Consider the following 16,215-nt stretch of genomic DNA (forward strand, 5'->3'; position numbering starts at 1 on the left):
TCTCTCTCTCTCTCTCTCTCTCTCGTCTCTTTCCTTCCCATCTCACTCTCGCTGTCTGTATGTCTCTATTAGCTTGGAGGAATGCAAAGACAACATGACCAGGAGTTTGAAAGTTTCATTCGTGTAATCGGGTATCCAGTTCAACTTCGAACCTCATGACATTTTCCAGGTCATCCAGTTCATGCAAATGTTACATTAATTCACATTGCATCTGTGTTGCTGTCTAAAAACAGTCAACGCAGGAATGTAAACAGCTGTGCCATTCTTGTTCACGACTTGGACTTGGTTATGTGGTTCGGGTTCTGTTCCCGGATTCACGATTCTGGCAGTAGAGCCACCATTTTTTTATTTCTCTGCTTTAGTGTTGTTGTTTCTTTATGACTAACCTGACTAGCATATTTTGTCTTTTGCTTCCTGTCCTCAATTTTGCCTCCTTAGCTCAGTGGTCCTGTTAGGACACAGAGGTTTGCTTCCAAAACATTCCACAACCACAAGAGATGCAGAATTCCCTGATTTATTTCCCTCTGTGTGCATGTCCATAAACATTTCATCTGGGGAGAACTTCTTTCCATTCATTCACAGGCACAGCATACACTTACCTCACATCCCATAGAGACATTCAAAGCTCAATGCGCTCAGGACTGCACTAAAGGAGAGTGTTCTGAAATTCACTCACTGGTGCTGTTGAAGATGTTATTGTATAGTATATGGCCATTATTAGATGCTTTCATCCAAAGCAGTCATACAGTCATCCATGCATATATTTTACGTATGGGTGGTCCTCGGAATCAAACCCAAATTCTGGTGTTGCAAGCGCCATACTCTACCAGCTGATCTACAGAGGACCACACTGAGCTACAACACACACCGGTGGATGCTCAGCATCTCATAGCGTCAAAAGCAATTAAAAATGCATCAAGAAATACATTCATTCATAAATTTCAGTGGGTTGTGTAGTGCTGGTGTAATGTATTTTTTTGTCAACAATCAAAAATAGAAACAACAGTGAAACTCATGAAGTATGTGATGCACTGCAATTCACAATTAAAAAAATGCTTGGCTACCTCTTCAATGATCTGCATATTAGGAAGTGTTGTCAGGTTGTAGTGCTGGCAAATTACAACAAATCAACAAAACAGATTATCATAGTTATGATGCACATAAATATATTTAGCAAAAAAAGGAAACAATCATATACTGTGCATAAATTTAAATTATTCTTATGACTAGTTAGAAGTCATGTTTTTTTCTTTGTCATTACTGCAATTACTGACGTACTGTGTATTTCAATGAATTAAAGATTGATAATATCAATGACAATATAAAATAAAACTATTTTAATATTATTATTATTATTCATGTTATAATTTATATGTTGATATGTTTTGCCTAATTGAATAATGCAATTGATTTCAATCATATTATATCGACTTGTGACAAAACCAGCGCTGGAATGTTTTTGGTGTGGAGCGTGCAGAATAGCGAAGAATGCCTTTGCAACTCCCATTTTTCAAAGATCCAATCCGAAGCTAGCAACGGTTTCAAGGCACCCTTGAAGTCCCGCCGAAGAAAAACAAAGCACTGGGGAAAAAAACAAGTCTCACATTTAAAATATAATTATATTTATAACCATTTTTAATTTTCAGAAATATTACCGCCGGTGTAATCTGTTTTATTCTCCTCCTCTCAGTAATCATTCAATTTTGACGGTGTTGTTTATCTATTGCAAGGGGAACTTGAAACCGCCCCCTTGCCCCATTTCCTCGGTTGTTTTTCTTCTTTCGCCTGTATTCTCCATGTTGTTGGAGTGAAAATTGAGGACTTCGCAGAGACAGGAAGGGGCCGTTCGGGAAATATACTAGTGATAAAGTAAACCGAGAGGCGCAGCAGAGGGAATCGCAACGACGAAAACATATCCAAGCGCCCTGCCCCTCCCATGTGTGGACAACAGAAGAAGCGAGGAATAAAGAAACATTGTTGCCTGTGAAATGTAGCCTCTTACAAATCCAACACAGACACACACGGATGACAGTTATCAAGGCAATCCTTTAGTAACTTGTCAACATAACCTAATGAAGGCTGCTTATCTCTGTTTGGGGAACGGATTGGATTTTGAGGGCTCTGTGCTTGTCAGATGGAAAGTTCTATCATCACTCAAGTGCAGAAAGAAGACATTCAATTGTCGACGAAAACAGGTAGGATATGCTCCCGTTTCTATTGTTTATTCTGATTAAACATGGGTTGATTTGATATGGAGAAGGTTCGTTAAGTTATGAAATATAAGGTTGATGTAAACATGTTTCCAGCACGTCCATTTGACAGTTCCAACGTCGCGGACATTGCGCGCGACATTCTAGAGCGCACTGCTCTTGACGGTCGGCTATGCAGCCTACTACACATTTGATTAATCTTGCATACAAATAGGCTATATTAAATGTCTATATTATATGCAACTGATGCTGAACATGGATTGATTTTCAGTTATTATGGAACACCTGTATAATTGGAAAGTGTTTCCCCTCTGGTTCAAACACATTTTTGACAATGCGAGAGTAAAGGCTGTTTGAAAAACTGCATTACATTTGGTATGTAATCACGAACTCAAACCTGCAAAGGATATTAAAACAGTGTTTGTTAGCCAAATCAATATTTCTTACCTATTTACGCACATTATTGGACTTTCAAGACAATCAAATGATTCCGTTTTGTTGATGTTATGGTATTTCTATGGATCAAAACAAGGTTATCTAATGCCATCTTACTAGACATTTAGGGATGTTTATAGCTAATAATAATAATTAAATAAATTGACAGACTTGTCTTTTCGCGCGTAAAATGGTAAACCAAACCACCCCAGCATTTAGCCTGCCCTGTGTTTATGATTTATGCTTTATCTTATTTTCTAGTTGTTGTATGGCACCTTTCCATATTACTGTCACATCTGTCTAGAGCCATACACACAGCACAGCCATGTCTTGTTTTTGTTCGCAGGCTCAGCCTGGAGACAAATACACCAAGCCAGATCAATGCGCGCCAGTGTGGTACACTATCCGAATCTCATTCGAAAAATACCGCATATATCAAAGGCCTGGACGATACAATGTACGATATAAAGATTGGCAAGTGTATGTGTTTTTTTCCTTTGGCTGTTGGAAATTAAACCTAAAACGGTTGCTGATGAAAGATGACAAGCATAACCGTAGAAATGCCAGGTACCGCAGTCGGTGTTGACAGTGGTATGCACAAACACATGCCCTTCTCCCTCCTCCGCCCATTGTAAAGCGCGGTTTCAAAGATTCGTTGTTTTTATGCTTCTGGCACTTTGGTTTGAATTAAAGGATAGGCCTGATACTCTAATGGCACTGGGCCCTATAGTTTTGGGGGCCCCCAACCCCCCCAAAATGCAGATAGCATATAAACACGTCATAAACCATGGCAAAAAAAAATAATCGAATTATAGGAAATTAGCAGTTAAACTGGCAAAATGTGTAGAATAGCGTGAGATTAGCTATAAAACTGCACATTTTTCTCTCGAGACCTTTGGCAATATGTGTAGAATTCCAGGAAATTCGTTTTAAAAATGCTAAATTCTCTCGTCCTCATTGCAAAATGTGGAGAATAGTATGAGATTAGCTATAAAACTGCAAATAAAAATATGCTCAGACCTTGCGGGCCTGCGAAACTGTGGTACGCCACTGTGTACTGCTCTTTGATAATGGTACAATACCAGATTATGTGTGATAGGATAAACCCTTCTGCTCCTATGTTTGCTCAGCAGAGAAAAATATTATAGATTATTATATATTGTTTTTTTTCTTCTCTTTTATTAGAATATTGTTTTCATATATTCAGCTATAGGCTTTTCTACCCTTTAAAATGGCTTTGGACCCCTATGCTCAGAGGTTCTTTCCCCCCTTTTGGCACTAGCATGTTATGTTTATGTTGATGAAGGATATCCACATCATCAATCATTTTTACTATTACATGTACACTGATTGGCAATATGCCTATACAGGTCAGTTCTAAACAATTTCGGTAACACTTTATTTGAACAGTACCTAAAATCCTTATAAGGACTTCATAACACACTCATAACTCCATACATAACACATTCATAAGCAGTACATGAGCATTTCATAAATGCTTAGCTATGCTAACAACTACACGAATACTGCAAATTTCCCCTTGTTTGACAATTACATTTTAGAAATGCTAAAGCACTTCCATTATGAATCTGTCCTTATGTAGGTGTCCTTCAAATATTGTTACAACAAACATTTTATTTTATAGAGAAAATGTTGAAAATGGCACTGGGCCCTAGTGCTCTGTGGGCCCCCAGATGATAGCCTTATTTGGTAAAAGACCAAGTCCATATTATGGCAAGAACAGCTCAAATAAGCAAAGAGAAATGACTGTCCATCATTACTTTAAGACATGAAGGTCAGTCAATCCGGAAGACCCAGAGTTACCTCTGCTGCAGAGGATAAGTTCATTGGAGTTACCAGCCTCCGAAATTGCAGCCCAAATAAATGCTTCACAGAGTTCAAGTAACAGGCACATCTCAACATCAACTGTTCAGAGGAGACTGCGTGAATCAGGCCTTCATGGTTGAATTGCGGCAAAGAAACCACTACTAAAGGACACCAATAATAAGAAGAGACCTGCTTGGGCCAAGAAACAAGAGCAATTGACATTAGACCGGTGGAATTTTGTCCTTTGGTCTGATGAGTCCAAATTTGAGATTTTTATTTCCAACAGCCATGTCTTTGTGAGATGCAGAGCAGGTGAACGGATGATCTCTGCATGTGTGGTTCACACCGTGAAGCATGGAGGAGGAGGTGTAATGGTGTGGGGGTGCTTTGCTGGTGACACTGTCTGTGATTTATTTAGAATTCAAGGCACACTTAACCAGCATGGCTACCCCAGCATTCTGCAGCAATACGCCATCCCATCTGGTCTGTGCTTAGTGGTACTAGCATTTGTTTTTCAACAAGACAATGACCCAACACACCTCAACGCTGTGTAACGGCTATTTGACCAAGAAGGAGAGTGATGGAGTGTTGCATCGATGACCTGGCCTCCACAAACACCCGACCTCAACCCAATTGAGATGGTTTGGGATGAGTTGGACCATAGAGTGAAGGAAAAGCAGCCAACAAGTGCTCAGCATATGTGGCAACACCTTCACAACTGTTGGAAAAGCATTCCAGGTGACTATCTCATGAATCTGGTTGAGAGAATGCCAAGAGTGTGCAAAGCTGTCATCAAGGCAAAGGGTGGCTACTTTTGAAAAATCTAAAATATATTTTGATTTGTTTAACACTTTTTTTGGTTACTACATGATTCTATATGTGTTATTTCATAGATTTGATGTCTTCACTATTATTCTACAATGTAGAAAATAGTAAAAAATTAAGAAAAACCCCTTGAACGAGTCGGTGTTTCCAAACTTTTGACTGGTACTGTATATTAACATAGGTGCTATGCATATCCAATCCAACCAAATAATAGATGCTAATTTCCCCCAGTAGTGGAACCTCTGTGAACTAGGACACATTTTTACAGTGACTGATCAAAGGGGGCTTGGAGCATTGAGGTGTGACTGACTTCGGCTTGCTCCGCTCCAGCCAGAGGTCTTGTTCCAGGAGAGTCAGTGAAATGGTTGGAATGTTTTCTGTCTGTGTTTTCTACAGCAGAAAGTACTGCCTGTGTCCCAAATGGCACCCTACTCCCTATGCACAACTTCTGACCAGTGCCACAGGGTCCTGGATACAAGTAATGCACTCAATAGGGAATAGGCTGCCATTTGAGAAGCAGTCACTGCCTAGTGAAGAGTGTGGGTTTTCCCGCCCTCTCTGTGATTATATAACATGTACCAGCCCCTTCCAGCAGCAGCAACCTCATTAAACCCAGAGTGTGTGTGTGCGTGTATGTGTGTGTGTATGCGTGTGTGTCCTTGCTCCCTTTCGTAAAGGGAGCAAGGAGTTCATTCTACGTTATGTACAGCAACGATGTCTCTCAAAATGGGGGAAATCCTTCTTACTTCTTCATGGGAAAAGAAATGTACAACATCCATTTCCCTCACTCCATCCATCTACTTGGCTTATAAGAACCTTCATTGCCGTGTGAGAATGAGCATAATGTGTTTGTGAATATAATTTTCATATCACTCAGTTTGAATCAAAAGCTTGGTTATGTCACAGCTAATTTTCACACACATTAAAAGCATTCTTATTTTTGCCCTCATGACAGGCCAGGTGAGCAGGTCTTCTCCGAAGAAGCCTAGGAGTTGTAACCTCTTCAAAGCACTTTTCTGTTGCCTCAGAGGAGCACAGGCTGCCCCCAAACCACTGCCACCTTCCCAGGATGCATTGCTGGAGCCACAGGACAATGGGGACGTTGTCAAGGTAACATAATTTATTCCTCTCGGCATCACGGCAGCATTGTAGTTGTAATTATCCATATCAGAAATAGTGTATGGACTGTTGTTTGCCCTATTTCAACCAAGTATGGGACTTTTATGTAGCCTAAAAAGTGTCATTTTGCATTTTGTTTTGTTTGCAAAGCTTGTTTGGACACTTTAAGCAGAGTCTAAATTTTAACAAAATTGCCACAAAGTTTCACACATTTGTCTAGTTCGTTGTATGAAGGAGACCAAGGCGCAGCGTGATATGCATACATTCTTCTTTTAATGAAGAAAGAACACTGAACAAAATAACCGTGCCACTATACAAAACAAGTGCTGACAGGCAACTACACATAGACAAGAACCCACAAAACCAAAAGGAAAAATGGCAACCTAAATAGGATCCCCAATCAGAGACAACGATAAACAGCTGCCTCTGATTGGGAACCAATTCAGGCCATCATAGACATACAATTACCTAGACTTACAAAACCCATAGATATACAAAAAACCTAGACAAGACAAAACAAGCATACCCTCCCTCGTCACACCCTGACCTAACCAAAATAATAACGAAAACAGAGATAACTAAGGTCAGGGCGTGACAACATTATAATTTGCCATGTTAGCCTTTATTATAGGATATGATACTCTTGTGTGAACAACTAAGTGTTTTTTGTCAAACCTTTTTATTTTACCACTGTCAAGTGCCTCATCACATGTTCTAACTACTCCAGCGTAATTGCAGGAAAGGCATAAAATAACTACTTCGGAAATTGATAGCTTTCCTCTGTTGAGCAATACCTATTGTCCCGTGAGAATGTGTGGGATTATTGCCCGTGGATGTTATAACAGCATGTTGCAATATGGAGTAGCTGCTGCACCTGTTGTGAACATCTTGAACACCACCATGACGGTTGGCGGCTACAGAGTTTTTAGGTCTGTTCACATAGATCTCCTACGATAAGACAGCTGAGTGAATTGCAATCCACTAAGGCAAAACAGAGGTGCAGAGGGCCTACAAAGAGTGGATCATGTGATGTGCATGTCAGTTCATGTGGGAGACATAAGATATGTTAGAGATGTACAGTATTTAGTACCCGGTGTGTCGTAACCGATGTGTACAGAAGCATGAAAAGGTGTTGTTGCCCACTGGCCACTTGTGAGGCTGTCAGGTGTAGATGGGCGTTAGCGCCATGTAACCAGGGGCTAATGAGCTTCATGTTTGTTCACATTACCTAGTGTCCTCCAGGCAGCACAGAAGCAGTGAGGCAGCAGTATCTGTTGTGAGGCCTGGGTATTGTTTGCGTCTCTGAATTGAATCTGATGTAACATGTATATGTACAGTATAGACCCTATAGCCTATCAAGTCCATCGGCTGTCAACAGCCCACAGGTGTTACACTGCGACACTGTTATTATAGTGTAGTTGCATTGGTTGGTGGAAATCTATAAATGTCATTTGATTTTTAATGGTAGTAGAGTGAGGAAGTGTTGATGAAGCATAAAGCCAGCCTAATAAAACGGGCAAGATGTGTTGTTGTCCCCAATGAGTGCTCTGTACAGATACAGTAGTGACCTTGGTCTGTACTCTTGTCTCCTCAACCACAGCTCTCATCTGGACCCAGCCTGCTGCCGGAGATGATACCTCAGGACCAGGGGAAGATATGTGTGGTCATAGACCTGGATGAAACACTGGTGCATAGCTCATTCAAGGTAGCTACTGACCTTTATTTAGCTCTCACTGTAACTACTGCTGTTGTCAACTCACTGTTAAAGGGTTTTGTATGGGTATTTGTTTCAACAGTCGTTAAGAGGAAATATCATAAAGTTAATCATGTTTTTCTTTGTTATATGTACACTATCGTTAAAACGTTTGGGGTCATTTAGAAATATCCTTGTTTTTGAAAGAAAAGCACATTTTTTTGTCCATTAAAATAACATCAAATTGATCACAAATACAGTGTAGACATTGTTAATGTTGTAAATTACTTTTGTAGCTGGAAACGGCTGATTTTTTTAAATGGAATATCTACATAGGGGTACAGAGGCCCATTATCAGAAACCATCACTTCTGTGTTCCAATGGCACGTTGTGTTAGCTAATCCAAGTTTATAATTTCAAAAGACTAATTGATCATTAGAAAACCCTTTTGCAATTATGTTGGCACTGCTGAAAACTGTTGTTCTGATTAAAGAAGCAATAAAACGGGCCTTCTTTAGACTAGTTGAGTATCTAGAGCATCAGCATTTGTGGGTTCGATTACAGGCTCAAAATGGCCAGAAACAAATAACTTTCTTATGAAACTTGTTCGGAGAAATTAAGGTTATTCCATGCGAGAACTTTCCAAGAAACTGAAGATCTGGTACAACGCTGTGTACTACTCCCTTCACAGAACAGCGCAAACTGGCTCTAACCAGAATAGAAAGAGGAGTGTGAGGCCCCTGTGCACAACTCAGCAAGAGGACAAGTACATTAGAGTGTCTAGTTTGAGAAACAGAAGACTCACAAGTCCTCAACGAACAGCTTCATTAAAAAGTACCCACAAAACACCAGTCTCAACGTCAACAGTGAAGAGGCGACTCTGGGATGCTGAGTTACAAAGAAAAATACATATCTCAGACTGGCCAATAAAAATAAAATATTAAGATGGGCAAGAGAACACAGACACTGGACAGAGGAACTGTGCCTAGAAGGCCAGCATCCCGGAGTCGCCTCTTCACTGTTGACGTTGAGACTGGTGTTTTGCGGGTACTTTTTAATGAAGCTGTTCGTTGAGGACTTGTGAGTCTTCTGTTTCTCAAACTAGACACTCTAATGTACTTGTCCTCTTGCTCAGTTGTGCACAGGGGCCTCACACTCCTCTTTCTATTCTGGTTAGAGCCAGTTTGCACTGTTCTGTGAACAGAGTAGTACACAGCGTTGCACCAGATCTTCAGTTTCTTGGCAATTTCTCTCATGGAATAGCCTTCATTTCTCAGAACAAGAATAGACTGACGAGTTTCAGAAGAAAGTTATTTGTTTCTAGCCATTTTGAGCCTGTAATCGAACCCACAAATACTGATGCTCTAGATACTCAACTAGTCTAAAGAAGGCCAGTTTTGTTGCTTCTTTAATCAGAACAACAGTTTTCAGCTGTGCTAACATAATTGCAAAAGGGTTTTCTAATGATAAATATCCTTTTAAAATTATAAACTTAGATTAGCTAACACAACATGCCATTGGAACACAGGAGTGATGGTTGCTGATAATGGGCCTCTGTACGCCTATGTAAATATTTCATAAAAACATCAGCCGTTTCCAGCTACAATAGTCATTTACAACATTAACAATGTCTACACTGTATTCCTGATCAATTTGATGTTATTTGAACATGGACATTTCTAAGTGACTCCAAATTTTTGAACAATATTGTATATTATATTTATGTGGTTATTATAGTCCAGGTCTTAGTGATTTTATCTTATGTAATTGCATTAGAATGTTCAACGGCTCCCTCTGTGTTCTTTCCTTAGCCTATTAGCAATGCAGACTTCATAGTGCCTGTGGAGATTGAGGGGACCACACACCAGGTAAAATATATGAACTAAATGCAGTATGTGTGCGCTTGTCGAGTCGGGTAGCTTGGCGTTCATGTACTGTATGTTGATGTGTTCAGAGTTCAGTGTTTGCTGAGCTTAAAATAGGATGTGTTTTTAGGACAGATGAGGTTTGTTACGGGCGCTATGAGCCCTCTAGTGGACAGACGTGAGGTTGACTGGGAAAGGAAGTGTAAGTGTAAAAAAAAAGAAGAAGGAAGTCATTTCAGCATAGTTAGTTCACTTTTCATAAATAAGAGCACACAATTTTAGAGCACACTTTTAGAGAAAATGTGGAACAGAATTCACTCATCAATGCACTGCACCGGGGATAATAATTCAACACTGTGTTGTGTCCTTTGCATGCAGAACTTCATGCAAAAAATGCATATGCACAACTGCGCATGTGAGTACTGTCGTTTGGTTCGGGATTCTTCACCATGGGCCTCTGCCTGGTTCAAGTAATCCAGGATAGGCTGGTTAACACATGCACGGCCTGTTCTTGATTACTTGTTTCAGGAACTGTCCACCAGCAACTGGTAATGGACACAATGACAACAACAATTTCATGTAATGTGGAACAAATATAAGTATGACTACAGAGGAAGAGTGAATATTATAATAATAATATAATACTCCGTTACTATGTCATTTCAAAGCAATTAGTAAAGTAATAAGAATGTTGTTACTGTAGTAATTATAGTGTTGTTACATAGCTAGGTATAAGGGCAACACAATGCAAAGTGTTACAAAACATTAATGCCAGGTGTTTGTTTCAGGTATACGTGCTGAAGAGGCCGTATGTGGATGAGTTCCTACAGCGAATGGGAGAGCTGTTTGAGTGTATTCTGTTTACTGCCAGTCTTGCCAAGGTAAGCTAAAAAAAAACAAAAAAACATTTTGATGTTATGACATTTCCCTATGATTCTTCTTGAGAAGATTACTCTTCATTTTGAATACTAGTTTAGGAAGTCTTACAAGTTTTTTCTCTTTCCCAACCCTCTGTAGCCTTTTCCCCGTGTGTTAGATGACCTTTGTAGTGCCAAAACCTGCTTTGTGAATTTACATATAAAGGAGCTAGCATACATTTTCAATGTAACGTGTAGTTACTTTTGTGGTCAACTATATTGGCACCCTTGCACAATTCTATATATTTTTTTTAAATAAGTTTGAAATAGAAAAAAAATTGGTGTTCACACTTCAAAGTAAAAACAAAATGGCCTGGACTTAAATATAAAGAATTGATTTGGTTGGAGGCAATTTATTCTCATTTATTGTGTTATTTATCTCACCTGTGGGAAGTTACATATTTTTTATTTCTTTAACCTTTATTCAACTAGGCAAGCCAATTAAGAACAAATTCTTGTTGACGGCCTACCCCGGCCAAACTCTAACCCAGATGACGCTGGGCCAATTGTGCGCCGCCCTATGGGACTCCCAATCACGGCCGGTTGTAATACAGCCTGGAATCAAACCACGGTCTGTAGTGACTCCTCTAGCACTGAGATGCAGTGCCTTAGACTGCTGCGCCACTCGGGAGCCCAAAAGTTAAAGGTGCATACAGGGTAAAAATAGCCATTCAACCAGTTTTGAAAAGAGAAAATGGAACATTCAGCTCAGGGTGCCCGAATATTTGACCGCAATTGTACATTATTAGTAGCTTGGGTAAACTTTGGTGACACCTTACCCCCTACTCTCCATTCCCCTCTCCCCCCATTTCCTTGCCCTCCCCTAGTATGCAGACCCAGTGACTGACCTGTTGGATCAGTGTGGGGTGTTCCGGGCGCGGCTGTTCCGGGAGTCCTGTGTGTTCCATCAGGGTTTCTATGTCAAAGACCTCAGCCTACTGGGCAGAGAGCTCCATAAGACCCTCATCTTGGACAACTCTCCTGCTTCATACATCTTCCACCCTGAGAATGCTGTGAGTTTGGGTTTCATTCAACTTCTTTCAACTCAACTGTGACCGCTTTATGGATTCAAACTGATAATTAACATGATTTTATTTCACATTTTACTGCATTCTATGCTATTCACTCTTTAAAGGTTTAACCTTATATTCCACTTAAAATAAATGTCCAGTGTTCCCAGATTTCCATGTAATATGACCTCTTATTAATTACAATAATTACAATATGAGTGAAATAGTTTTTCTTAAAAATAATTGTAATAAAGTAGGTTAAAAGCAGCTTTTCTGTGGAATGGTGTGGGCGTATACCCGTCATAAAAAATATTCAGGCGAGTAGGATGACATCATCCTCTATGAGGAAATGGCAAGCATTCTTTAAACGGTCTGTTTTGAGATGTTAGTGTTTTCACTTCCATTTATCCTTTGGCCACATACAGAGCATTCGGAAAGTATTCAGACCCCTTCCCTTTTCCACATTTTGTTACGTTACAGCCTTATTCTCAAATGGATTACATTTATTTTTTTGGTCATCAATCTACACACAATACCCATAATGACAAAGCAAAAACAGGTTTTTCTAAATGTTTGCAAATTTATTACAAATTTAAAAAAAGATTACAAATAAAAAAACAGAAATACCTTATTTACATAAGTATTCAGACCCTTTGCTATGAGACTCGAAATTGAGCTCAGGTGCATCCTGTTTCCATTTATCGTCCTTGAGATGTTTCTACAACTTGATTGGAATGCACTGGTGGTAAATTCAATTGATTGGACATGACTTGGAAAGGCAAACACCTGTCTATATAAGGTCCCACAGTTATAAGGTCCCAAGCCATGAGATCAAAGGAATTTTCTATAGAGCTTCGAGACAGGATTGTGTCGAGGCACAGATCTGGGGAAGGGTACTAAAACATTTCTGCAGCGTTGGAGGTCCCCAAGAACACAGTGACCTCCGTCATTCTTAAATGGAAAAAGTTTGGAACCACGAAGACTCTTCCTAGGGGTGGCCGCCCGGCCAAACTACGCAATCGGGTGTAGTTTGAAAGGCCTTGGTCAGGTGATGAAGAACCTGATGGTCGCTCTGACAGAGCTTCAGAAGTCCTCTGTGGAGATGGGAGAACCTTCCAAAAGGACAACCATTTCTGCAGCACTCTACCAATCAGGCCCTTTATGGTAGAGTGGCCAGACGGCAGCCACTCCTCAGTAAAAGGCACATGACAGCCCACATAGAGTTTGGCCTGAATGCTAAGCTCCACGTCTGGAGGAAACCTGGAACCATCCCTATAGTGAAGCATGGTGGTGGCAACATCATGCTGTGGGGATGTTTTTCAGCGCCAGGGACTGGGAGACTTGTCCGATTTGAGGAAAGATGAATTGTGCAAAGTACAGAAAGATCCTTGATGAAACCCTGCTCTACTGCGCTCAGACTGGGGTGAAGGTTCACCTTCCAACAGGACAACAACCCTAAGCACACAGCCAAGACAACACAGGAGTGGCTTCGGGACAAGTCTCTGAATGTCCTTGAGTGGCCCAGCCAGAGCCCGGACTTGAACATCTCTGGAGAGACCTGAAAATAGCTGTGCAGCGACACTCCCCATCCAACCTGACAGAGCTTGAGAGGATCTGCAGAGAAGAATGGGAGAAAGTCGCCAAATACAGGTGTGCCCAGCTTGTAGCGTCATACCCAAGAAGACTTGAGGCTGTAATTACTGCCAAAGGTGCTTCAACAAAGTACTGAGTAAAGGGTCTGAATTGAATTTAGCGCAGGTGTTTTTAAAAAAAATACATTTACAATACAAAATATTTTTGCTTTGTCATTATGGGGTATTGTGTGTAGATTAATGAGGGGGAAAAACAATTTAATACATTTTTGAAAAAGGCTGTAACGTAACAAAATGTGGAAAAAGTCAAGGGGTCTGAATACTTTCCGAATGCGCTGCATGAGTATAGGATGAGTCAACAACATTATTATTTGGGTTTGAGTTAACAGAATATGAACTTAAGATTTAGCACAGATATATACATTCTGATATATACAACAAGAATATACAATTTGTCAATACCCTAACACTGCAAACAAAGCATTATTAAGTGAGTGAATGGTTTCTCTGTTGCCCCCTCAGGTTCCTGTGGTGTCCTGGTTTGATGATGTGGAGGATTCGGAGCTGCTCCACCTGCTGCCGGTGTTTGAAGACCTGAGTCAGGCTGAAGACATCTACATCAGACTGGGGGAGCTAAGAGTGCCATGATGGAGACAGGAGAGGACCCTGCTCTCACTGCCAGACTAGCCAGCACCTGGCCCAGAACATACGCACCAACATAGAAATAGAAAAATAACATTCTATTCATATAACATTGTATTTGTATGCTCACCAGCCAGAGACACATGCAGTGTATTTGTTTCAGACGAGCACTTCATGACATTCTAAGGCCTTTACTCTGAGCATCTGTCTGTCTGTCAATCACTGTCTGACAACTCTGAGCCAAAATACCGTAGAGTACTGCAATCACTCCAAATGAATATGAATAAAGTGTTGTTGTTTTTTTTGCCAAACCAGAGGCCTGAATGGCCTGATCTAACTCAGGACACTTGTATCATTGTGCCTTTTTTTTCTTCTTAACAAACACAAAAACCAAGCAGCTCAAACTGTTTTAATGGTTTGTTTTCTTCTTCCAATCTCACTATGCAATCCTCTTCTATAATGATGGACTACAGTGCTACTTGTTATACGGGTGGGTCACAATCATATCCAGAATGCCAACAGAATGTATTCTTTACATTTTCCTGGATATATGACCAGTCAGCATATGCTCATGTACTATACGGTTAACGGATGTTTAAGTATGTAAATATTTGTATTATTTACTGTAAAATGGCCAAGAAAGAAAAATGCCTCTCCAATAAGTACTGAATACATTTGTAAGTAAATAATTTTGAAGAGCTTCAAATATTAGCAACATTATATATATTTTTTAATGATTAACATAAGTTAACATAAAGTTTTATAAAGCTCTTTGAGTTTGTCATTTGGGACGAACTTCTTTAATCTGGTCACTTGAATGCCAACACACTGGATGGCATGGTTGTAGGCTGCTCAGCAGAAGTACAGTATAGTGTCGCTCTTGGAATATTTGGTCCAGTCTTTTAACACATTTATTTTTCTGTTTTTCTTGTAATACTAAATGACAGAAGTTGCACTATTTGTTTTGATAAGTAAGACTGCTTCAAGAAGTGACAACTGCATTTCCAATTCAGTCAGATATATGATATATGATATATGCACCCTTATGCCATGCTGAATGTGGTCAAATACTGTATAATACAAAACTATATGGAATTGTGGTACTCCTAATGCTGAATTAGTATTTTATTTTTTACAATTTGTGTTCATTTTCCATCATTATTTGCCCACTGCAAATGAGGTTATCAAAACAACAATATTCAAAACCTCTGCCAAATTATAATTTCTGGCTAGTATTTTTGGATTGTGTGAAGTTAATCACATATTTTCTTCCAAACTGTGCCTTTCAAACATTACTCCTCGAATCATCATAGATGATACCAACGACATTGTGTTATCAAAAAACAATAATCAAAATTCAGGGGGTTTGTGTTAAATGTTAAATAGGTAAATGTTAAAACAAGTAAATGTTTGTTACTGTAGTATATTGCCATTCCACAAATAATGATGGAAACCAGGATTATTTTATGTGGGTACAATCAAGTTGTTTATATAATGTTTTATGTCCGTTTTTATTGTGTACATTGATCACTTAAGATATTTGAATGAATGTTTACCAATCCTAATGATTGACCAACGATATCTGGTTGTTGATATTGTGTAGATGTAGTTGTTCTCATTGACATTGTTGGTAATTAAACAAAATAAAGCTACATGTAAATTGTAAATCATGAACACACATGTAGGTAGGCCTGCCTATACATTGTTGTTCAGTGTAAGATGGGTCATACTTTCCAATAGGGCGCCAGGTAGTCTAGCGGCGAAGAGCGTTGGGCTCGTAACCGAAAGGAATCACTGAGCCGACTAGGTGAAAAATCTGTCGATGTGCCCTTGAGCAAGGCACTTAACCCGGAATTGCTCCTGTAAATCACTCTGGATAAAAACAAATGTTAGGCCTACACTATAGCTTTTGGCAAGAAATAAGTATATATTGGACGCAAACTGGGCAAAAGTTGCCAAAATAAAGTTGGATTGTAATTTCCTTGTCTATAATGTGTTTTTTTTGTAGAGATTGTGAAATGTTTTGTATTACAAATTTAAAACATATGTCCATCCCATTGGATTTGAGGCATATAATATA

General features: G+C 39.6%; 1 protein-coding gene across 1 annotated transcript; it reads left to right on the forward strand.

The window, feature by feature from the left end:
* Positions 1–1,537: 1,537 nt before the first annotated feature.
* LOC139368468 (carboxy-terminal domain RNA polymerase II polypeptide A small phosphatase 2-like) lies at positions 1,538–16,116 on the forward strand. The gene is made up of 7 exons (XM_071107390.1): positions 1,538–2,195; positions 6,253–6,407; positions 8,017–8,121; positions 9,921–9,977; positions 10,763–10,855; positions 11,719–11,904; positions 14,016–16,116. The coding sequence occupies exons 1-7, from the start codon at positions 2,135–2,137 to the stop codon at positions 14,139–14,141; spliced, it is 783 nt and encodes a 260-aa protein (XP_070963491.1). The 5' UTR covers positions 1,538–2,134; the 3' UTR covers positions 14,142–16,116.
* Positions 16,117–16,215: the final 99 nt, after the last annotated feature.

Source organism: Oncorhynchus clarkii, chromosome 16, assembly GCF_045791955.1.
Source record: "Oncorhynchus clarkii lewisi isolate Uvic-CL-2024 chromosome 16, UVic_Ocla_1.0, whole genome shotgun sequence".
Lineage (NCBI taxonomy): Eukaryota > Metazoa > Chordata > Actinopteri > Salmoniformes > Salmonidae > Oncorhynchus > Oncorhynchus clarkii.

Coding starts and splice junctions, on each gene's coding strand:
- LOC139368468 (XM_071107390.1), top strand. CDS start 2,135: ATGGAAAGTTCTATCATCACTCAAGTGCAGAAAGAAGACATTCAATTG. Junction 10,856..11,718: donor TTACTGCCAGTCTTGCCAAG/GTAAGCTAAAAA, acceptor GCCCTCCCCTAG/TATGCAGACCCAGTGACTGA. Junction 11,905..14,015: donor TCTTCCACCCTGAGAATGCT/GTGAGTTTGGGT, acceptor TTGCCCCCTCAG/GTTCCTGTGGTGTCCTGGTT.